Here is a 24,741-nt window from a genome sequence, read left to right as displayed (position 1 = left end):
TATTTGTAAGCTTTTATTCTACCATGAATTTTCTGATGATCCTCAAAGCTTGACCTTTGAATAAACCCACTGCCACTTCCACTAAGTTTATAATGTTTCTTATCAGTATGTATTTTCTGATGCCTAGTAAAGCTTGAAATTTGGGCAAAAGCTCTGCCACTCACTGCATTTGTAAGGTTTCTCTCCAGTATGGATTTTCTCATGTCTTCTAAGGCCTGCAAATCGGGTAAAAGATTTGTTACACTGATTACATTCATAAGGTTTCTCTCCAGTATGGATTCTCTTATGCTGACTAAAACTTGAATGCTCAGCAAAGGCTTTGCCACATTCATTACACTTGTAGGGTTTCTCACCGGTATGAATTCTTTGGTGAATTGCAAGCCATGACTTTCGACTAAAAACCTTGGCACATTCATTACATTTGTAAGGTTTCTCTCCAGTATGAATTTTCTTATGTTGAGTAAGATATAAATGCTCTCTAAAGGCTTTGCCACACACATTACATTTGTAAGGTTTCTCTCCAGTATGGACTTTCTGATGTCGAGTAAGATATGAATGCTCTCTAAAGGCTTTGCCACACTCACTGCATTTGTATGGTTTCCCTCCAGTATGGATTCTTTCATGCCGAGCAAGGCTTGAATGCCCAGCAAAGGCTTTGCCACATTCATTACATTTGTAAGGTTTCTCACCAGTATGAATTCTCTGGTGAACTGCAAGGCATGACTTTCGACTAAAGACCTTGGCACATTCATTACATTTGTAAGGTTTCTCTCCAGTATGGATTTTCTTATGTCGAGTAAGATATAAACGCTCTGTAAAGGCTTTTCCACACACATTACATTTGTAAGGTTTCTCTCCAGTATGGATTTTCTGATGTCGAGTAAGAGATAAACACTCTCTAAAGGCTTTGCCACACACATTACATTTGTAAGGTTTCTCTCCAGTATGGACTTTCTGATGTTGAGTAAGATATGAACTCTCTGTAAAGGCTTTGCCACACTCATTACATTTGTATGGTTTGCCTCCAGTATGTATTCCTTTATGCCAAGTAAGACTTGAATGCCAAGCAAAGGCTTTGCCACACTCATTACATTTGTAAGGTTTCTCACCAGTATGAATTCTCTGGTGAATTATAAGGCATGACTTTTGACTAAAGACCTTGCCACATTCATTACACTGGTAAGGTTTCTCTCCAGTATGGATTTTCTGATGTCGAGTAAGATGTGAACCCTCCATAAAAGCTTTGCCACACTCATTGCATTTGTAAGGTTTCTCTCCAGTATGGATTTTCTGATGTCTTCTAAGGCTTCCAAATCTGCTTAAGGATTTGTCACACTGAATACATTCATAAGGTTTACCTCCAGTATGGATTTTCTTATGCTGAGTAAGGCCTGAATGCTCAGCAAAGGCTATGCCACATTCATTACATTTGTAAGATTTCTCTCCAGTATCCATTCTCTGATGTCTTGCAAGGTTTGATTTTTGATGAAAGGCTTTGCAACCTACATCAAATTTATATGGTTTCTCTCCTGTATGGACTTGCTGATGTGTAGCAAGTTTCAAGCACTGATTAAAAGCTTTGGCACACTCATTACCTTTGTAAGGTCTCGGTCCAGAAGGAATTCTCTCATGACTCATGAGGTTTAATCGTTTGCTAAAAGGCTTCCCACCCTCATTATATTCGTAAGATTTTTCTCTAATGTGTGTTCTCCCATACTGTGCAGGTAAAAAAGGATATTTAAAAACCTTGCTATATTTATTACAAATGTTTTTGACACTAGGAGGAATTCTTTGAAGTGGTGAAAGTGAGGAACCATTGTTGACAGACTTCTCAACTTCTCTGCATTCATCAATTTTCTCCTCAGTTTGAAATCTCTGCAGTTCAGCCTGGTGTGCCTGCCAACTTAATTCAGTTCTAGTTTCCAAACACTTTATATACTTGTTTCCAGCATTGCTTATGTGATTTTTCAGTTTCAACAAATTCCTTATAAATAGTTCATCATGCATGAAATATTGGTATGTATTATCTTTTACAGAAACATTCTGCTTTTGTAGAAAATTAATTGAAGATTTATCACGTGGCCAATCTATTCTATAAGTTGGATTTTTGTCATGAGTCAAAGGCATTCCTTTGTAATTTCTTGCATCATATCCCCATTCATTCTGATGCTCATGTATGTTTTCCCAGACTTCCTTGAGGTCAAAATTGTTGATGCTATGCCTTCCATTGCTTTCCAATAACATTAAATGGTAGAATTCTCCTTTATCAATGTCCTCTCTTGGTGATAATCCCTTTATTGCAAATCTAGCAGAAAGGTTTCCTATTAAGAGTTGGAAGAGAAATGTTTATTGAATTAGATCACTGTACAAAAATTAATACTTAAACATAGTTATGAAATGTCTGAAGCATTCTCTTTAAACACCACTGTGATATACAGATTATTTAAATTTTCTTTTCATAATTTTTTCCATATTTTCTCTGATCTTTGATAACAGGCTTTCAAAACACACATTATACACCATACATATTGTCTGGCTATATAACCAGATAAATAAATGATACTCCACAGTTAGAGAGTCTTTCCTAACTCTTAATCTTTATAATAAGGTGTGTTCATAGGAAGCAAGGAAAAGATAATAAAAAATGTATATCACAATAATAATAAATAAAACATTTTCATAACCCATGATAAATACAGCAGGTAAGATAATGAGTAACCACATTCATACAAATTAACAGTCTCTGGAATGCTAAAGAATTCTTTCTAAAGAAAGAATTTACATCCCAGAAGGAGCAATCAGTAGGAAAAAGGAAAAATATGTTGAGAATCAATGAATTTTGAAATATCAGTTTTAGGTAAACACACATTATTATAAAGATTAAGAATTAGGGAAGACTGTCTGAAATCTCAATTATGATTTCATGCCTGCAGTTATATAATAGTACATAGATCAACTCTCTAACTCTGGAGTATCATTTAATTATCCAGTTATGAGGTCAAAAATAGTAGGTAGGATGTGCTTTGAAAACTTTAAAAGTCAAAGAAAACATTAATATAGAAAAAAATTACAAAAAGACAACATACAAGATATAATGCAATGTATGTAGTGTGGGGAGGGGCAGGTCCTGTGGATACTGGGGTGCTTGGGTACTCAAACTTAACAGACACAAAAGTGCCAGTACAGTTCAATTAGATCAATGAAAGAACTGAGGAAAGGAGAGGACTGGGATTTAGAACAGGAAGAGTGCAGGTGAGAGTAATGGGCAGTGTGGGAGCAGTAATTGTGCTTGCAAATCTATGGGACTATGACTGTGCTATGACAGCTAAAATCTTGAGCTTGGAAAAAGAGACACAGTCATTTAGCAAGAGGTGTAATACTGACTCATTCTGTAGGAACTATACTATGGGAATGAGGCAAACGTGGAAGAAATTAAAAAGGGAGACAGTGTGGTGTTCTGGAAAGAATGTATGTTGACTTTTAGGGCAGTATTTGTTCTAAAAATGACCAAACTGAATATTGCACACATTCCATTTCTAGGGATATACTCAAGAGAGTCATACATATGTTCCAAAAGACATGTACAAGAATGTTCTTGGTAAGACCCAAAAGCAAAAACCTGGAAATGATGACCAAGAGAAGAATGGACAAATTTGCTCTCTATGAACTCATATGGATGCCATAAAACTCTCTCAAGAGTCCAGCAATGAAGGGTGACCACGGGTGCTGGATGATGTCTGACTGCAGGGCACAGAAGCTGTATGACAGAAAAAAAGTTAGCAGGAGGCTTTTGCCAAGGTTTTAACTCTTTGGGGATGTGATTAGATTTGGTAAAATATAACTTGTGAACTATATTACATATTTTTAAAAATAGAAATTTATCAATTTTGCCACATTAAATTTATCAGTCTGTGTGTCCTTGTTTGTTATATGAAAATATGAGAATCCTCATTTTGCTGCAATATTTTAATTATTTGAAATCATGTCTTTGGAACTTTTCATATGACAATCCAAGACACATAGGAGACAGCACATGAGAAGTGCTCTTACTATATGTATTAGTAGATATATAGTTATTATCATTATGAATGAATAGAAATTAATATGCACTGATCAAAAAGTAATAAATTCTGACTTCACACACATCATAAGAAAGCAGTACCCTTAAGGGGCATTACTAAATGAGCACAGAATGGCTGGCATGGAAAAATGGGTGTTGGTAGCAGCATTTAAGTGTAGAAGCAAGTTTTGGCAGTGCCATGGTGATCCACGCAGAGGTCTACATGCAGACTTGTGGTCAGCAACATAAGTATCCAATAATACCCAGAACAGGACAGCAATGGGATGTGTGTCAGCAAGGAACAGATGACTTTTTATGGAATTCAGATGAAAAGGAGGACAGGGAACAAAACAGGCTTCATGGGTTAATTGAAATATGTAATTCCAAGAACTTAAATTGTCTGGGAAATGCAAGTCTCAGAAGCAGTAGTAATGAGGGAACCATGGAGAATAAAAAACTGCCTAACTTTTCTATCAAATAAAATGAGATACTTAAATATTAGGTTAGTGTACCAAGATGTGCACGATGATTCTAGACAAGAATAATTATGAGAATAAGTTATTTGTAGCAAAAAAATATAAAGTCAGTGAAATTAAAATCAAATCCAAAAGTTATTTTTTGAAAACTACATATACGGCATAAAATACAATGTATTTTATATTAAAAAAACTATGGAAAATCAATTTAATTGTATTTCTGTAGCTAAGTAACTTAATTTAAAAAAGTGTTCTTAAGATTTCAAAAATTCTCAGTTTAAAAAATGTCACAGATTCAATTGAGGAAAATGTGTAAAAACAATGAGATACCACTACACACACGTATGAGGCTAGACAAAATCAAGAATAGTGACACCACCAAATACTGGCAAGGATGTGGAGAAAGAAGAACTCTCATTCATCGCTGGTGGGAATACAAAATGGCAGTCACACTGGAAGAGAGTTTGCAGTTTCTTACAAAACTGAACATATTCTTACAACGTGATGTAGCAGTCACCCTCCTTGGTATTTACCCAAATGAGCTGAAAACTTATTCCCACATAAAAATAGCAGTTGCATCCATAATTGCCAACACTTGGAAGCAACCAAGATGTCCTTCAGTAGGTGAATGGAGAAATAAACTGAAGTACAGCCAGATAATGGAACTATTATCCAGCACTAAAAAGAAATGAGCTATGAAGCCATGAAGAGACTTGGAGAAAAGAGAAATGAATACAACTAAGTGAAAGAAGAAAATAGGAAAGGGCTATATACTGTTTGATTCCAAGTATATGAAACCCTGGAAAAGGCATATCAATATAGTAGAGACCCCTGGTTGCAGGAGTTAGGAGGGAGGGAAAGATTAACAGGCAGAGCACAGAGGATTTTTAGGGCAATGAAATTAGTCTGTATGATACTATTATGGTAGATATGTGTCATTATACATTGGTCCAACCCATAGAATGTACAACACCAAGAGTGAACTCTAAGGTAAAGATGGACTTTGGGTGATAATGATGTGTCAGTGTAGGTTCATGAATGATAACAAATATAGCACACTGGTGTGGGATGCTGACACTGGGGAGGGTCTGAATGTGTGGAGGTAGGAAATACATGAGAAATCTCTACTTTTTGCCCAATTTTCCTGTGAAACTGAAACTGCTCAAAAAAACTGTCTACCAAAAAAAAGTATATGTTAATACTGCTAAGCATAAAGTAATAGGAAACAAAAGTAAAAAGAATAACTAAGACTATCTTTTCAAAAAATTCTGGAGGTTATACAGGTTTTGGCGGAAGTAATATTGAGTCATAACCACTCGAGAAAGAAATCTCATAAAAAATATAAGACAATATGCATTCCATGACTCCACAGCCCCAAATTGTAGATATAAAACAAAGAACAGGGAGGGTATCATCAAAAATATGGAACTGATGAAATAAATAGAAAACAAGGTCAGTTATAACAATGAAATTTGCCAGATGAAAGTATCAGTGGCTTAAACAAAACAAATTACAGTAGACTTAAAAAACATGGGCATCGTGGGCTGGCCCCATGGCTTAGCGGTTAAGTGCGCGCGCTCCGCTGCTGGCGGCCCGGGCTCGGATCCCTGGCGCGTGCCGACGCACTGCTTCTCCGGCCACGCTGAGGCCGCGTCCCACATATAGCAACTGGAAGGATGTGCAGCTAAGACATACAAAGATCTACTGGGGCTTTGGGGGAAAAAATAAATAAATAAAATTTAAAAAAAAAAAACAAACAAAAAAAACATAGGCATCATTCAACTTTATAAACTTCCTTAATAAAATGTGTCAAAATAGTATTTGTTAAAGGTGAATGAACAAGAGCAGACGTATGGGATAAACAATGTGGCATGAACAGTAGTTTACTCAACAGTCTCACAGAAATTAGGTTGTGAACTTGGACGGTGTTCTCCTTAGGTTAAGTTCCTACACCTTTTATTTATTGCCGGCTCAAAGTAGATGATCACAGTATGTCTGATCAATATTGTCATACTGCCCTTGGGAGACACTGTTCAACTCCTCAAAAAACAGGACAACTAGAAACACTTATCAGTCAGGCTCTCCTAATACTTTCCACCTCAGGATACTGGGACATGCCGGCCACTACCCACTGGCTTCAAGAGGCACTTCTGTAAGTAGCAGGATGATGTCCTAACATTATTAATCAGTGTTCTCCTTCAAGAATTTTCTGTTACCCAGTAAACACCCTCCAGGGGAAAGTCCACTGGAAGCTGTCTATCACCTAAAGATGAGTTATCTCAACAGAAAAAGAGGATGAAACTTCAGACCCTTGTAATGTGTATTTCAAAAGCGAGTTTCAGAGGCAAAATCTTAGAGGAGAATAAGAATCAGGAAGACCAAGGTCTTTCTATGTTCTGTGATAGGGAGACCAGGAAGAGGGAGAAAAATAAAAGATACAGCAGTAAAATAAAGTCAGATTTTGTGGGGTTCTTGAGAAGGGGCTGTGAGCTGTGCCTATAGGCTGTGGGGTGAGTGCTTGAAAGACTCCCACGAAACAATGGGGACCAAAGAGAGGATCTCAGTGTCTACTCTTTATATTACTGCTCACTGACAATCTCAAACAATCTCAAATCCCATTCCTATTTATATACATGTGGCAAAAAGAGACCTGAAGAGATGGCTGAGGGGCCTGAACAGGCAGGCAGGGCTTGACACAGCCCAGGGAGTTTCATGGAACCCCAGAGACAATGGAAGAGCAGCTACTCTGTCTATCTCCCGAGAAGTTCTTCCAAGGACATGAAATGTTAATGCAAGCTTAAGAGGTCCTGGGGTCAGGACTATAGAGGCCTCAGCTCTCATCTCTATGAACTGAGAACCAAGAGAGATCAAGGGGAAAGAGGACTCCATAGAGACAGCCATCTTGGTCTCCCTCAAACCATGGGACCAAAGTGGTCAGTGGGCCAGATAATAGGCTGTTGTATGTCATGACAAAGGCTTTGCCTGCCTCTGCATGAGCTGCAGCACCATGGTCGAGTGTGATTTTAACCTTTTACACATTTGAATAACACAGCGCTAAGTTCGTATGTGTGGGGCGGATTTCTCTGGGAGCTTATAAGAAATAAACATTTATTTTCCCACAGATCTTTCCCAATTGAAGAGAGTTTCCCAAAAAATATTTATTGAGCAGCTCACTCTGTGCCCATGTGAGCTCTTACTTGTGTTCACACCTCCATACATTCCCATCTGTCTGCATTTTTTCCTATTTCCACTTCTCTCTTCAGAGTTCAGGGCTGTTTCCGCTGCTCCACAATGAAGCTAATATTGTGCTCGAGAGAGAGTTCAACTTATAAAGAAAAATTGATCATGATATGCTATGCTTTTGCAGAACACATTCCCAACTCTTTGTTCAGTAAGAAGAGAGGACATTATAGACGGGTCTAGAAAAGTATTTCAAAAATCAGTCAACTCACTGCCTCCTTCTGAACACTAAGTGGTTCTTTTAAGTATGCAGGTATCTAGCTCTCTCCCAAGAACTACTGAATCAAAAGCACAAGGGCAAAACCACAGAATCAGATATTTCTAAAAATTTGCTATAATGTTTTCCGACTATTACTGTTCTGAAACCACAACCAATGATGCATAAAAAGGGCACAACTTCTGAAGAAAGGGAAAGTTAGAGTCCATGTGCCATAATATGAAGTCTTTCTGACTCAAAAAGCTTCAATCACTCTCTTAAGAAGAGGGATTTGAAAATCGGATAGGCAAGGTAGGGGCTCCCAAGAGACTCACAAGGGAAAACGCAAAGATATACAAAAGTAGTTACCAACTTCAGAAGGGAAGTTATCCTCACCCACGGAGAGCAGGTTCCTGTAGTTCTCCAACATCACATCCCTGTACAAGGCCCTCTGAGCAGGGTCCAGGCATTCCCACTCCTCCTGAGAGAATTCTATGGCCACATCTCTGAAGGTCAACCGTCCCTGAAAGGAAAGCACATTTCACCATGTCAACAGGGACAGAGTTCTTATTTTGACACAAAATGAGACAAGAAGACATGTGTAAGGATTGACTCTGCTGGAGGGAGTGTTCTTACCGATCCATTTAAGATAAAGTTTGATTAAGTTATATTTCTCTAAATTTTCTTAAGTGACGTGAAATTCATATAACTTAAAGTTAGCCATTTTAAACTACAATTCAGTGGCATTTAGTACATTCACAATGTTGTACAAACTTCACCTCTATCTAGTTCAAAAACATCTTTATCATCCCAAAGGAAATCCATTACCCTTTAAGCAGTTGTTTCCCACTCCCCTCTCCCCCCAGTCCCTGGTAAACACTAATATGCTTTCTGTCTCTATGGATTTACCTACTTTAGATATTTTCATATCACTAGAATGATATGAAGTGTGTGATCTTTTGTGTCTGGCTTCTTTCACTTAGAATAATGTTTTTGGTTTATCTATGGTGTGGTATATGTATCAAGACCACACTCCTTTTTTATGGCTGAATAATTCCATTGTCTAACTATACCACAATCATCCTTTCATGGACATCTGAGTTGTCACTACCTCTTGGCTAATGTTAATACTGCTGCTTTGAACATGTGTTTGAATATTGGTTTTCAATTTTTTTGAGTATATACCCAAGAGTGGAATTACTGGGTTATATGGCTTAATTTTATAAAGACCTCCACACTGTATCCCACACTAGTGACACCATCTTACACCAATGTATCAGGATTCTAATTTCCCCACATCCAAGCAACACTTTTATTTTCTGTTTTGTTATACTCATCCTAGTGGGTGAGAAATTATATCTCATTGTGCTTTTTGATTTTGCATTTTCCTCTTGACTAATTTCATTGAACATCTTTTCATGTGCTTGCTGGCCATTGTATATCTTTTATGGAGAAATGTCTATTAAAGTCATTTGACCATTTTTTAATTAGGTTCTTTGTATTTTGGTTGTTGAGTTGTAGGAGTTCTTTGTATATTCTGGATACTAGATCCAGACCAGATTTGTGATCTGCATTTTCTCCCATTTGGCAGATTGTGTTCTCACTTAGGTAACAGTGTCCTTCAGTGCACAAACATTTTTTATTTTGATGGAGACCATTTCTCTCTTTTGTTTTATCTCTTTGCTTTTGGGGTCATATCTAAAAATCCGCTGCCAAATCCAAGGTCAGGGAAATGTATGCCTACCTATTCATCTAACAGTTTTTTAGTTTTAGGTCTTACATTTAGTCTTTGGTTCATTTTAAATTATTTTTTCACACGGGGAAAGGCAGAGGTTCAATTTCATTCTTTCATGTGGATATGCAGTTGTCCCAGCACCATTTAAGCAACTATTCTTTTCCCATTGAACGGCACCTTTGTAAACAAGGAATTGACTAGATGTATGGGTTTATCTGTGGACTCGCAGTTCTATTGCCTTGCTTTATATTTCTATCCTCATGCTGGAAACACAGTTTTGATTTCTCTAGTTTTGTAGTAAGGTTCGACATTGGACATCGTATGTGCTCTAACTTTGTCATTCTTTTCATGCTTATTTTGATTATTTGGAATCCTTACCAATTCAATATAAATTTTAAAATTAGGTTTCCTATTTGCGCAAAAAAGGCTGTTGGGATTTTGATGGGGATTCCACCGAATCTTGATAGTACTTTGGGGAGTACTGTGACCTAAACAACACTAAGTCAACATTTTAGGGAGGACACTTCACAGAGAAAATTAACAACTCCAAAATGTGGCATTTTAGGAAGGAGAAAACAGAACAATCCATTAAGAACAGGACTTTTACCTTGGAAAGAGCCATTCCTTCTTTCTTTCCTCTTCCTCCAAGATTCTCAGGTACCATTATTCTGTATGACAAAAATACGTTGTTCAGTGCTTAGAATCAACACACTGCCTTCCTCTGCCACAGGTATACACATAGGGAGAACCTCAATACAAGGGACAGATGGTCCTTTGCTGCCCACTATAACAGGAGGGATACAGGGACAGTAAATTCTACACAGAGATCAATAAGTGAGTTTTTCACCCATTTCTTCAGAAAGCCCTCCCCTCCTGCAGAAACCCACACACTCTGCTGCAACTGTACTGTCCTTTGTCAGCTGGCATGGGCATAAGGAAACTGCCTCATCCAAGTCCCTGGCTCCTCCCTAGGCAGCCAGCATCTAAAGAGCGGCTGAGGGCCGGCCCTGTGGCTTGGTGGTTAAGTGCGCGCGCTCCACTGCTGGCGACCCGGGTTCGGATCCCGGGCTCGCACCGACGCGCCGCTTCTCCGGCCATGCTGAGGCCGCGTCCCACATACAGCAACTAGAAGGATGTGCAGCTATGACACACAACTATCTACTGGGGCTTTGGGGGGAAAAAAATAAATAAATAAAATCTTTAAAAAAAAAAAATAAAGAGCGGCTGATGCAGGACAGGGAAGCATGTCCCCTCCCTCAATCTGCACCAACTCTGAAGGGCCACCCAGCTCCACAGCTCCCTGCTGTAGATATACTGAGGAGTTTAGATTTTTGTCCTGAGAGTCAAGGGGAACCATAAGAGGGCTTAATGCCAGGAGATGACACAATCAAACTTAAGATTTACCCATGAAACACAGAGAGGGAGAGAGTGAAGCTGAAAGAGAGGCCTCTGAGCCTCTGTCCCTGCCTCTTCCTTACTGGTTTTCATTATTTTTGGAGGACTGGGACACATTGCAAATTCTAATTCTAACTGGGCACCCTCTCCCAGAAAACTGCCAAATGCAGACACACGCCCAGTTTTGAAAATCATTTCAAGGATCCCACTAGCTCAGACTCAGAATTCCTGGTCTACTCGATCATCTCCATGTTACAGGTGGGGGCACTGAGGCTTAGAGCGGAGAAAGTTTACCAAGTTACCCTGAAGAGGTCTGAGTTCAGTGAGCAGAACGGGGTGTAAGTGGTGGCCTGGACAGGGCAGTACAAAAGGTCTGTTCTAATTCCAGATTACATTTCACATTCCTGACCAAGAGAAGATTCTCTTTCATGGGTTTAATCAAACTCAAGCATTTAATTCCTCTTTTCCAGAAAAAATATTTAAAAATGTCGAAAAAATGAAGTTACAAATAGTTACGAGTCTTGGAAACATGAAAGAGGGTCACTTGGAGATGGGTTCTGAGCAATCTGTTCATCATGGACACATGGGCTCTACTGGAACAAAGTTCCACATCCATCCAGCCCATCCTTCAACATCTGCACAGAAAGTACACAGGGGACTTGAGGGGAATATCTACTTAGTTGGAGACTTTAGCTTAGAGGTCACCAATTTAACACATCACTTTAGGGAAGAAAAAAGCTGCTATTAAACTAACTGGTTAAACTAGGTTTCCAGTGTTAAAAGACTACCAAGATCCTTACCAGATTCACAATGAAATACTGCAGTTATTTACAGAGATCAAAGTTCCAATATATAACAGAGTAGAAAGCATATAAACCTCATACTCGGAACAATAAAATTAAGAGGGAAAATAATTTGGAAATTAAAAAAATACTAAACTTAAAACAAGTGTGAGAATCCATCAAATTTAGAAAAGAATGACATGAGTCAAGGTGATAGAAAGTCATTCCTCATTTCTTGAAAGGGAAGAGGGTGACCTGGAATTGACTGAGTTAAGTCTCTGTCCTCAGGGTGGATGGGGGCTGCAAATGGAATTATCTTCTGGTGCAATTTTAGAAAATACAGATGCCTCAAACACGTGGTTTTCTAACTCTCATTCTCTTCCGCAAAGCTTAAACAGTTCAACAAATCTGAAATTAATTAGGCTATGGAGGCACAAATCACTACTTCACAACTTAATACCCCATATCCCATCAACTCAATAGTCGCCAGGGGTTGGGTCCCTGCGTTTCTCCACCGCTGTGTGTTCTGCTCTCTGTATTTGTCTGTGTCCTTCTGGTTCTCTCCTCTCCTTTGGCCATTTCTGTGTTTCCCTCTGTTTCTCCTCATCCTCCTGTTCCCCTCCCTCTCTATTCCTCCTCCTACAGTCTGTTGGCCCCACTCTGTTGCAACCTCTGTTTCAATCCCCGAGTTCTTTCTCCCTAAACTTTCAGGTGACCCTCTAACTCCATTGATTTCTGCCTCTTTCTCCCCATCTCTGTTCCCCTCTGCTCTCCCTGGAGGGGGGCAAAGGGCGTGTATCCGCCTCCTGAGTGAGGACTTGATCACGCGGTTGGGCGGGGGGAGTCAGACGTCACAGAAAGGTTTTGAGCAGGAAAACGACGCGGCGGTGGTCGGTGTCTACGCGGACCGAAGGCAGAAAGGTTGGGGCAGCATCTGCGTCAGAGCGATTTTAACGGGAAACAGACGCAGACTCCCGGACCGCACGGAGCTGCAGGACTCGGGACGTCTATAGCTACGGCGCCAGAGGTGAAAAGGACGAACTCACAGCCAGACGAACGAGCAGGTTCAGCAATTGTAACTTAGGAGGCGACCCCAAAACCCGGGTATGACGGGTGCGGGGCCTGAGGACCCGGAAGCGCAGATACGAACCAGAAACAAAGACTCACTCACTCGAGCGCGCCGCTTGCTCCGGGCGATCCACTTCCGTCTCCAGGAAACCGCGCCTGCGCGTGCATATCGGGGCGGGGCTGACCCGCCGGGTGGGGGCGGGGCCGAGATAGGGGCGGGGCCCATGGGCACGTGGTCTGATCCTCTGCTCAGTCCCTGCAGGTTTCCACATCTGTTTGTCCTCCTGCGAATAACCTCTAGTTGTCTGCTTGTGGCTTCCTTTTAATCTGTCTGCCTGCAGATTTAGACATGTGTGGGCTGCTGATGCTGCAAGCCAAGATATTTTCTCTTAGCAAATCGAAAATGGTTTCCCTGAAAGCTTGATAGACACGCGTGTCCTAGGAGTGAGGTGGGGGGAGCGCTGGGACCTGGGGGTGGGGTACAGGGGTTGTAGGCGGTTGGATCCTGGAACGTTTGAGACCCAGCACAGTTACAACAATTTATTTAATTAAGCAGGAGCAGGAGTGCACACTTCTCCCCAACCAGATGATTCTGTCCATTTTACCAAGAAGTGTTTTAAATATGCTTCCCCCCACCTCAAACTATCATACATGTCAGCTGACTATCTTTTGTCTCAGGACGTGAGGTAAAGACACAAAACCTGTTCTCCAGTGTCCTGTGGTGTGTCATATATTGTTTTATCCTGTGGAAGAAGAGGGATAATCCCCCTCTGCCCTTTCCCTTAAGGTTCTTATGGTTGGCCAAATAATTAACAACACAGGTTAGCAGGAGAAAATAATACCAAGTTTAATAACATGTATACATGGGAGAAACCAGGGACACTGCGTTTCTCCACAATAGCAGAAATTCTCATCTTAAATACCATGTTCAGCCAATGACAAAGGAAGATGTTGGGGGTGGGGAGAGTCAGTTACAGGAGATTACCACTAAAGCACAGTAAACAAAAGTAAGGTTATTATGCAGATTTAAGGCCTCACCTTCCACATTGATAAGTTTCTAGAAATGAGGTCATCCCCCCTCTTCCCAATACAGAGAGGGAGATACCTTTACAAATGGAGATTTCCCTTATAAATGTAAATGTTTGTCTGGCAACTCCTGGAAGGGCCATCCAGAGAATGTGGCCAGAGAGACAGAACTTCCGATAAGATGGGCTTGTTGGTGCCTTTTCTATTGTAACATCTATTTCACATTCTATAGGCAGTTAGTGGGCGAGGTCAAATGTCCATCAGAGAAAACAATCAAGGTGAAGAGATATATTTCAGGGTGGCCAAATCTTGATCTTCCACAGTCCCGCCTTTGAAACTAAAAGTTTCACAGTCCTTTTGAAACTTAAAGAAGTTTCATAGTCCAGAAGCTGAGTTGGTAGATGAATCTCACTGAACACATTTCTTAATCCTGATAATAGATCAGTTCAATTAAGTTCATTTTAGAAGGTGGTGATGCAGGTGGGCTCTCAAGGTTACGCCTATATTGTGGAAGCAAGCAATTAAGTATTTAATAGAAGCATTTCTATGTAAACAAAAGAAAAACAAGGTTAATGGTTGGAGCAAATTGTAAACCAGTTTCTGAGTTTAGAGGACAGCCAGTTAAGAAGATTTTTAGATGTCAGTGTCAAAGTATCTTTTGAAGTTTAAAATGTCTCTGATGATGTCATCGGGTAATCTCTTAAATTTATATCAAGTCCATCGGCTTCAAGATAAAGGGCAGGTTCAGTTCTCAGTGATTCCAAATGAAAATGGTGGGAAAAATCAAACGTTAGTTATGAGATCTGTAGCCAGATATTTTAGGAGACTAGAAGAAATCAGGATCCAGTCCAGTCAACAGATATTAAAAAAAACCTCAAAAGATAATTAACAAAACTAGGATCTAATATCCGCAAATGTATACTATAGTTTTTACTGAAATATAATTTTTCTCTCTAAAATCACCCTCATTTTTATTAAGATAGCCAAACTGAAACTAACCAGTTTGCAAAATAAGTCTAGTTTCAATGAATTTGGCCCAATTATTTACATAAGTACAGCCAGAATAGCAATGGATCATATAGGCTCTTTTAAATCTGCTTTGCTGGAACTTTTTATAAGGAATCTAACATTGAACTTCAAAGGCCTCTCGAGGCCAGGAAAGCCAAGCCAAGGATTTTGTCATTAGACTTTGCCTGCAATACCTACAGATATGGGTGAATTCCTCTCTTCCGAGGTTCCCCCAAAATATTTCGAGGTTCCTTGTACTTGCCAGGTAAGTGACATTCTTTACTTATCCTGGTAAGTGCTCCTTGGAACATAAGGTACCAGGCCAATATTTCCACGTGGCTTTATTCCATAAAGTCCAATCTTCATTCCTCAAAAGCTGTATGGCTATATTGCAAATATGATGTTCCAGTCACAGCCTTGGTAATATAACCAGTGTTTCCAATTGTGTCCTGTTATAAGGAGAACAGATTCTTATTGAACTTATGCAAATAACTATATTGCCATGAAAACCACAATACTTACTAAGAGGTTTTAAATTCTGGAGGGATCAGGTAGAGAGAAAAAGAGAAATATTTTAATTTTGCTTACAAAAGTATCATTTACCAAATTGCTATAAGTCATAGCGAGCTCAGGAGAAAAGAGAAAAAGTTTTCCTTAAATCTGAAAAAATAAAACCTTAAAAATTCAGCAATATTTCAAATGAAAAATCATAAAAATTATAATCATCATGATCAGTTCATTCAGTCCTGTGTAATCCATTTTTGATCCCTGTCTTTTTGTTAGCAGCTTCATTAAGTCCTCAGTCTCTCCATCAGAGTTTGTAATTTCTTACCAAGTTCAGTTTTATGATCAGCAAGTTTGAAAGAAACCTGTATTCTAGAGTAACTGTTAAAGTCCTTTGCATGAACTTTTCTGAAGTTGAAACATATAACATATTTTGCAAAAGCATTAGAGCAAAGAAATGTCTGTAAACAAGACCTCAAAATGGCAATTGACAAAGAAATTTGGTTAATTTTGTGACATACAACACTTTAAAATAATAACCAGAATTATGACTGATAACCAGGACAGATCAGAATTTCAGTAATGTTATACAATTTTAAAACGCCTATATCAATAACGTTCACCCACATAATACCACCTAAGCAGGCTTATCATCACATGTCTGACAATGCTTGCCATGTAATTTAACATACTGAATAAGCTTAATAAGTTTAGTATCTTCCTCCTTATAGGAAGAGAGGAAATTTCTTTGAGAAGTTCCAGGGCCCTTTGAAAATTCTCAAAGGAAAAAAGTAAAAAAAATACTTTATTTAAGATATAAATTTTGGGGAGCTTGTCAAAAATATAAAAAGTCAAAGCAAACAGAGCATTAACACTCCAAAAAGCCTTAAGAGAGACCTCAGTTTTTTGAACATAGGAAATTCTTTTAACAAAACAAAGACATCTCAAAGGTAAAGAAACTGTTTATAACCTCTCAGATGAAAAGTTCAAGAAAAATTATTCTTTTAAGAGAAAGAAGACCAAATTTTAATTTTGCACCAGCTTACTTCTGATATTAAAACTCATTTACTTAATTGGATTTAGTTTAATCCCATCCAACTTGATCATGTATAAAACACTTTTTCCAGAATTCCTCTTCCACAAACCTTCTATAAATTTCTTTTTACATTCACAATTTGTCCCAGGTCTTTCTTTTCCCTCTAGTACTTGAGGACAAATTTATCTTTCTTAATCAACTAAACAAAATATTTCCATTCTTTGTACCTTCTTTTTACATCTTACTATCCTTGTACACAGACATATTTTTCTTAATATTTAGTAGCTGCAATCACATATACTAATTAGAAATTTTAACCCTTAGAAACCTTAATTTGTAAGTCAAAACTAAGTAAACAATTATAAACTTTTTTTACAGTAGCATTTCGTGGCTTGATAAATTTATAAACACTTCAGAATTTCTAGAAATATGTTACTTTATAGTACAATCTTTTAATAAAACACAAGACATGTTTACTAATAGACCCAAAACACCTTTTAGTTTTCCTATAATAAAAAAAAAGCCAAAAGTAGACAAATCTACATTTAGCAATCAGTGTCTAATATCTTATTTGGAAATGATCTAGACACTCAATGAATTTTTATCATAAAATTTAGCAAAAGTCTAAAGTTTTAAGTCACGAAAAAGAGTTTGGAATCTGTAACCACCGTAACACATAATTATTGTTTAAAGTTCACCCAACATTCATCTTTTTCTCAACTATTTAGTTACTTGTTCCCAATAATTATTTAGATTGCCTACAAGACTTCATAAGACGTTAGGTAAAATTAGCCATCATTTAAGTTACTATTTTTGTTAACCAGTTCTGTAATAGAAATAACATCAGTTTTTTTTACAAAATTTCATCACCTCTTATACCTCTGAACATAGTTTTTATTAAGTCTTTTATCAATAGGTCTTGGTCTTCTAATTTTGGACAAGGGAAGCATTCCCAGTCAGACATTTTAAAACCTACTCAGGCAAAGCTGGTATAACCTCTTTATATAAAATTAGCTCAAACATTCCAACCTTTATAATCTTATCAACACTTACACTTTTACGTGTTCTCAATTCAATTGTAACCTGAGTCAAGGTCTTAAAGATATTCAAATTTTTCCTTTCTTTTTTCTGGCCTTTTTTAGGTACCAATTAAACAATTATGTGAGAGCTCTCAAAACATTTTTTTTTCCCAATTTAGAAGTTTTCCCAATTCAAAGGATCCGTCGTCTGGCCATTGGCGAGTAGGATCTTCATTTGTATATTTATTCCAATAGTGACTTGATCCAATAAGCCTTTTTAGGGAAAGACCCAGAGGTAACTTTCCATGCTTAGAATAAATCTTTACCATGGATGCAAGAGGCATCCCTGGTGAGGGTGCAGATGATGTAGCCCCCATGATCCACAGAATTCACTCCCAAAGATATTCAGAGAAAGTAAAGACCTTTGTTGCACAGGCAGTAAGGATGGTGTAGTGAAAACGGTGTCTCCGGTCTCCCACAATAGTGTGGGACGCCTCCAGTCACAGACCCGCTAATCTGTGACACCAGGCAGGTGCTACTGGAATGGGATTTTTCCAGCACTAACAAGCAATGAAGGTTAAGATGACAAAAGCCCTTATGGACTGGGCCCTTTATGACAAACTCCCCTGAGAGGTTGGCACAGCTGGACAAAGACAGTTCAGAACCCCAGTCTGCTCGACTGGCCACCAAGGTGCACTCCGGTAAATGCACCTTCTGTATGGTGGAGATCAAGGAGAATATTCTCACTGGTCACAAAGCCACGTTCTCAGGACACAGAACAAGACAGAGACTACTCTGGGAGGAAAAGGGATCTAGATCAAAACCAAGAGTACTCTACCAAATTTACCAGAGTTGCTAAAAGCACAAGAAACTAGTTTCCCAAATATTTCTCCTGCCGATCTCAATTTAGAAAGAGAAAAAAATTCTCACTGCTTGCTTCCACTGCACCCTGCAGACAGAGATTCCGGGAGCCTGACATGGTAAGAAATCTTACCTTTTGCCGGCTTTCGTCAGACGTTCCCATAACTCATCATCTGCAGTAGCCCAAGGAGAAGGCAGTTCTTCCAGCCAGAGAAGGCAACTTGCCAGCCAGTGGGGATCCTGCTGACTACGCCAAAACTGTGGGGGGGTGGTGGAAGAGGGAGAATCCCCCTCTGCCCTTTCCCTTAAGGTTCTTATGGCTGGCCAAATAATTAACAACACAGGTTAGCAGGAGAAAATAATACCAAATTTAATAACATGTATACATGGGAGAAACCAGGGACACTGCGTTTCTCCACAATAGCAGAAATTCTCATCTTAAATACCATGTTCAGCCAATGACAAAGGAAGATGTTGGGGGTGGGGGGAGTCAGTTACAGGAGATTACCACTAAAGTGCAGTAAACAAGAGTAAGGTTTTTATGCAGATTTAAGGCCTCACCTTCCACATTGGTAAGTTTCTAGAAATGAGGTCATCCCCCCTCTTCCCAATACAGAGAGGGAGATACCTTTATAAATGGAGATTTCCCTTATAAATGTAAATATTTATCTGGCAACTCCTTGCAGGGCCATCCAGAGAATGTGGCCAGTGACAGAACTTCCGATAAGATGGGCTTGTTGGTGCCTTTTCTATTGTAACATCTGTTTTACATTATATTACAGCCATCAGATAGAAGACCTGCTCCAGGAAGGAGTTACTATGTCACATTCTTTAGGCAGTTAGTGGGGGAGTTCAAATGTCTGTCACAGAAAACAATCAAGGTGAAGAAATATATTTCAGGGTGGCCAAATCTTGATCTCCCACAATCTCCAGCTCCATCCATGACCCGTTGCTACAGAGCCATTATTGTTCCTTCTCATGTTGTTCACTGATCATCACACAGGCTTTTCCATTTACTAAATTCTTCTCACACTACTCTGCCCAGTTAATTCTAGAGAAATTTTAATTTATAAAGTTCAAAGTTACATGGTCATATAAGTTTCTACTATCTCCAAGGTGTTAGAGACCCCAATTTTATTTTTATTTATTTATTTTTGGTGAAAGGGTTGTCCCTGAGCAAACATCTCTGCCAATCCTCCTTTATTTTGTATGTGGGTCACAGCCACAGCATGGCTTGATGAGAGGTGTGTAGGTCCATGCCCAGGATCCAAACCTGTGAACCCCCAGCTGCAAAAGTGGGAGTGTGTGAAGCTCACTATGCCACGGGGCCAGCCCCTAGAGATACCAATTTTAAATGGATTCTTAGACTCAGACTTCTTCATTGCAATATTTAATATAATGGAAATTTTACTCCATTGCACATAATATTATTTTAGTCCCTGCTGTGCCTACTACATTATGGATTCTATGAAGGCAGAGACTCAGTCTGTTTGTCACAGCCTCTCTGTTATGTGACTGCTCATCCTAGTGCTTAAATCTCTCTCAGAAATGAATGAAGTGACTGCACATTGTTTAAAGAAACAAAAATTTACAGCTATCTTATCATTTTAGGGAGGTGTGTATTCCATACAAAACAAGTTTGCATCAGAAATCAATGAGGAAAATTTTCAACCCCAAACCCGTCATTATCCGAAGGACTCCTGTAGAGGCGATGAGCAGGGCATGGGCTACTGCTAGGTGCTTGAGAATCGAGCCTTAGGAAGGAGTTCAACCCTATTTTAATTATTTTTTTACCATAGAGATTTCTTTCTATTTTTTTTTTTACCTTTTTCATGCTATAGGAAGAGAAGAATAAGACCATTTATTATCTTTTTGATAGGAATTTCCATTTCCCAAATACCCAGTGTTAATGCTATTATCTCCACTGTAGTTTTTGCTGATTATTAACTTAGGCACTTTGGCATATTTCTGAATTTTTACCTTCACTCATCTGTTAGTCTATTTGTGAATAAATATATCTTGTAGCGATAGCCACACTCATTTTGTGTCTTTTTTGGAGTTTTTGTGGCTATTCTTATTTGTTCATTATTGTATAAGATTTTTACAATAACATTGCTAGTTCCTAAAACTAACTGATGGTGTCTATATTGGGATCAAATTAAATTTATAAATTAGCTTAAGGAGAATTGACTTTTTAAAAATAATATTGAGTTTTTCTACATGATGGGAATTTCCATTTGTTTATATCTACTTTCATATATTTCAGGAATGTTTTATAGTTTTCCTAACATAGGACTTACTTATTTTTGTTAGACTTATTCCTGGTTAGTTTGTCACTTTATGTTATACTTTTGTAATTGCAGCCCCTCCCACTGTAACTTGTAAATGATTGTTTTTTATATATGTAAATTGTTTTTATATATGTAAATGATTGTGATTTATATATATGAAATGTGTTGTTTTTGTAAATCAATATTGTGTTCTATGAGCTTACTGAATTATTTTTTTGTAGTAGATTTTCTATCAATTCATTTGTGTTTCCAAATGTATAAGTGTATTGTCTGCAAACATACTTTTAAATCTTTCTTTCCAATTCTCACACCATTTTAAATTGCCCTGGCTAAACCTCCACCACAATGGTAACTGAATAGACCAGGTGATCATGTGCTTTCTTAGTGTCATTTTCTGACATTAGTGCAATGTCTCTAGTGCTTCCCCATGAAAGAGATGAAGACTTTGTTTTTTCAAGTTGCGCAAGATGCATCAATTTCTTTTCTTTTCTTTTTTTTTTTTTGTGAGGGAGATCAGCCCTGAGCTAACATCCATGCCAATCCTCCTCTTTTTTTTTTGCTGAGGAAGACCGGCCCTGAGCTAACATCTATTGCCAATCCTCCTCCTTTTTTTCCCCCAAAACCCCCCAGTAGATAGTTGTACATCATAGTTGCACATCCTTCCAGTTGCTGTATGTGGGACATGGCCTCAGCATGGCCAGAGAAGCAGTGCGTCGGTGCGCCCCCGGGATCCAAACCCGGGCCGCCAGTAGCGGAGCGTGTGCACTTAACCGCTAAGCCACCGGGCTGGCCCAAGATGCATCAATTTCTAATTTTGAGTGTTTTAGTTTAACATCCACACATATTGCATTCTTCCAAATAGGTTTTTTTAAACTATGAGTAGAATCCCCTCATTTCTCTTTATAAATGTGATGAACTATATTAATGGATTTCCAAGTATTGACTTATTCTTGATTTCCAGACATAAAGTTCACTTGGTCATTGTATATTATTTTTATATTATATTACTTTTTAGTTTTTTTCCATATTTTATTTTAGATGTTGCCATCTGTAGGCAGATGTGAGATCTTTCTGTAGTATTCTATTTGGTACAAGCTGTGGGACGGTTTAATATCACTATTTTATTTGATTCATGTAAATCATTTGGAAAATGTACTTTTAATGCTCTTGAATTGAGTAAGTAGCATTGGCTTATGTGCTATTTAAAAGAATGGAAGAGTCTGCCTGATAATCTGTTCTTGGTGCTTTTTTTTGTGAGGGACTCTTATAAACATCTCCCTTTCCTCTGTGGATATTGGTCTGTTTAGACTCACTATCTCTGCTGAAGTCAATTTTGGTAAAATATATTTTTTGCAGTTCTTTGGGGAGATGAGGTCACAGAATCACTACCCCATGTCTCACGATCTGGCCTCCTCCCTGTTGCACATGCTTGGGCTGTTATGACCCTTCCACTGAGCCCACAGTCCTGGCAGCAGGAAGGAGTCAGTGAGTATTTTCTATTTCAGTCTGAGAGATTCTGGAAGGTTAGGGGTTGTATCAGGAATCTAGAGAGGTGTGCGTGTCTGGAAATGCAACCCAGTGGAAAACTGCACAGGAAGGAGGAATAATTCCTGAGGCCCAGGGTGAGCACATGGAGAGAGACTAGAGGGCTGAGACTCTAAACCAACCTATGACTGCTGCTGCTTTTGTAATTTGGTAAAATCCTCATGAAGAGGTTCTTGGTGTTTGATCTGAGTCCTATCAAAGTCTAAATTTTAAGATGCTTCAAGATTATAATTTCAGAATTAATCTACTATTCAATATAGTGTTCAAAAGCCACAGAGACATTTTCAAGAACAATATCATGATTTCTGTAACAGCTCTGTGCGTGTGATAATGAGGACCATGGAACTAACTGAATGGTCTAATTCTAATGGAAACAATGTGACTGAATGGCAAGTGCTGAAATATAATTATTTTTCTGTAATTTGGGTGTGATGGGCTTAATAGAGACAGTAAATGTTTCTCTACTGGGAATATCTGTGGTCTGTTGATCATGGAGAGATTATTTTCCTTCGTGAAATTAGAAAAGGCCCTTTAAAAAAAGTTAACCTCATAATAGAGGATTTCAGAATGCAAAAAATTAAGGATGTTATTTTTTAAATTTAATTTAATTTTAAAAGAATAAATTAATTTAAAATATAATCTAATCAGAAAAAAATTCCATGCCTTCAAATTCCATTTTGCATATTTGTATTGTATTTTAACAGCTTTCCCAAATCAGATATTAATTCAAGTTAGTTTTTTCCTAAAATAATAAATATATATTATCTTTAAATAGGATTAATTTATTTTCTTCCCTAAAATGCTTTATCACTTATGTACACTTTGTGTCCCGTATTTTAGCGCATGGTCTAATTTTGTATAATAATTTCTGTGATGAGTGCTATTGTATTTTTGGTCCAGGCAGAAAACGAAATGAGTTTTTCTGTTGCCATCCTGACATGCATCTGTATTAAATAAATAAAATTGGGTCATGTAAAATTATTCAGTGCATCTATAAGTTAAGACCTCTGAATCTTCACCCCTAAATTATCTTAGTCTATAGAACAAATACTCAGACAAAAATGGGAAATTATCAAACCAAGTTTATAAAGCAATATAAATTTAAAATATGACAAGGTATATATATATGTGTGTATAAATATGTATATAGATGTATTTAAAGAGCACAACTAGGTAACTGTAATAGAATAGAACAGTAGTCAACACCCATATCATTGCAACCAGGCTACCCAGGTCAAATCCTTGTTCTGCTGCTATTTAGATGAGTCAGTTAACCTTTCTTTAGTTAAATTCTCCTAGTCTGTAGAAGGAATGTAATATTAGTTCCTAACACACAGAGTTGTGAATATTAAATAAGTTGGAATAAGTAAAGCATTAATAATAGTGTCCATACATCATAAGTGCTGTAAAAGGAAACACATGAAACTTGGGAAATCTCCTAACAAAAGAACATATATTTTACACATTAATTCTCGGGGTGCAGGAGATTTTATTTTCCATGAAAATGTAGCCCAAAACTCTTGTTTCCATTCAGAACCCTCTGCTTGTGAATTTGAATATTGAGCCTTAGAAAATGACAGAAAGACCTCTGTGGATTTGAAAATAGGAACCATCTTCCTATCCCAGATAGTTGTTGGAATCCTGGGAAATTCCTCACTCTTATATCATTATATGTTCCTTTGCTTCAGGAGATGCAAGCCAAGATCCTCAGATTTGATTCTCAGGCACCTGACTATGGTCAACTCCTTGGTCATTCTCTCTAGAGGAATCCCAGAGACAATGGCAGCTTTAGGGTTGAAACATTTTGCCAATTGTTTTGGATGCAGAGTTCCTTTATATGTTCATAAGTAGCCAGTGGTGTGTCCATTGGCACCACCTGTCCCCTGAGCATCTTCCAGGCCGTTACAGTCAGCCCTAGGGACACCAGCTGGGCAGAGCTTAAAGTAAAAGCCTTGAAGTGTATTGACCCCTCCACTATCCTGTGCTGGGTGCTCCACATGCTGGTAAATATGTTTTTTTCCCATATTTATATGAATGGTATATGGAGCAACAAAAACATTACAAAGAAAAGTGATTTAGATATTGTCTTGCTCCACTGCATGACAAGGCCGTAGACTCAGTATATGCAGCACTGACATCTTTCCACGATGATTTGTGTTTGGAACTCATGACCTTGGCCAGCAACTCCATGGTTTTCATTCTGTACGGGCAGAAGCAGCAGGTCCAAAATATTCATAGAACAATCTGTCCCCCAGATCCCTTCCTGAGACTAGAGCCACCCAAAGCATTCTTGTTTTGGGGACCACCTTCATATCATTTTATGCCCTGTTCTCCATCATTTATGTTTATTTGGCTCTCTTTGATAATTCCAGTTGGTGGCTGGTGAACATTGCTGTACTAATTGCTGCATGTTTTCCAGTTATGAGCCCTTTTGTTCTCATGAGCTGTGACTCCAGCATATCCAGGCTGTACTGTGTCTGCTGTGGAAGAAATACATAA

General features: G+C 38.4%; 1 protein-coding gene and 1 pseudogene across 1 annotated transcript; one reads left to right on the top strand and one right to left on the bottom strand.

The window, feature by feature from the left end:
* Nucleotides 1-342: 342 nt before the first annotated feature.
* On the bottom strand, nucleotides 343-13,029 carry LOC101396234 (uncharacterized). The gene is given in 5 exon segments (XM_087422043.1): nucleotides 343-451; nucleotides 454-2,321; nucleotides 8,342-8,495; nucleotides 10,315-10,375; nucleotides 12,931-13,029. Coding segments are annotated over 4 exon segments (2,115 nt in total). The 5' UTR covers nucleotides 10,372-10,375; nucleotides 12,931-13,029; the 3' UTR covers nucleotides 343-415.
* On the top strand, nucleotides 12,991-24,741 carry LOC101396488 (vomeronasal type-1 receptor 2-like; annotated as a pseudogene).

This window comes from Ceratotherium simum, chromosome 33 (assembly GCF_057802395.1).
Source record: "Ceratotherium simum simum isolate JZ-2026a chromosome 33, ASM5780239v1, whole genome shotgun sequence".
In the NCBI taxonomy this organism is placed as follows: domain Eukaryota; kingdom Metazoa; phylum Chordata; class Mammalia; order Perissodactyla; family Rhinocerotidae; genus Ceratotherium; species Ceratotherium simum.
The sequence above is the reverse complement of the archived record's forward strand: the minus strand, read 5'-3'. Positions and strand labels throughout refer to the sequence as shown.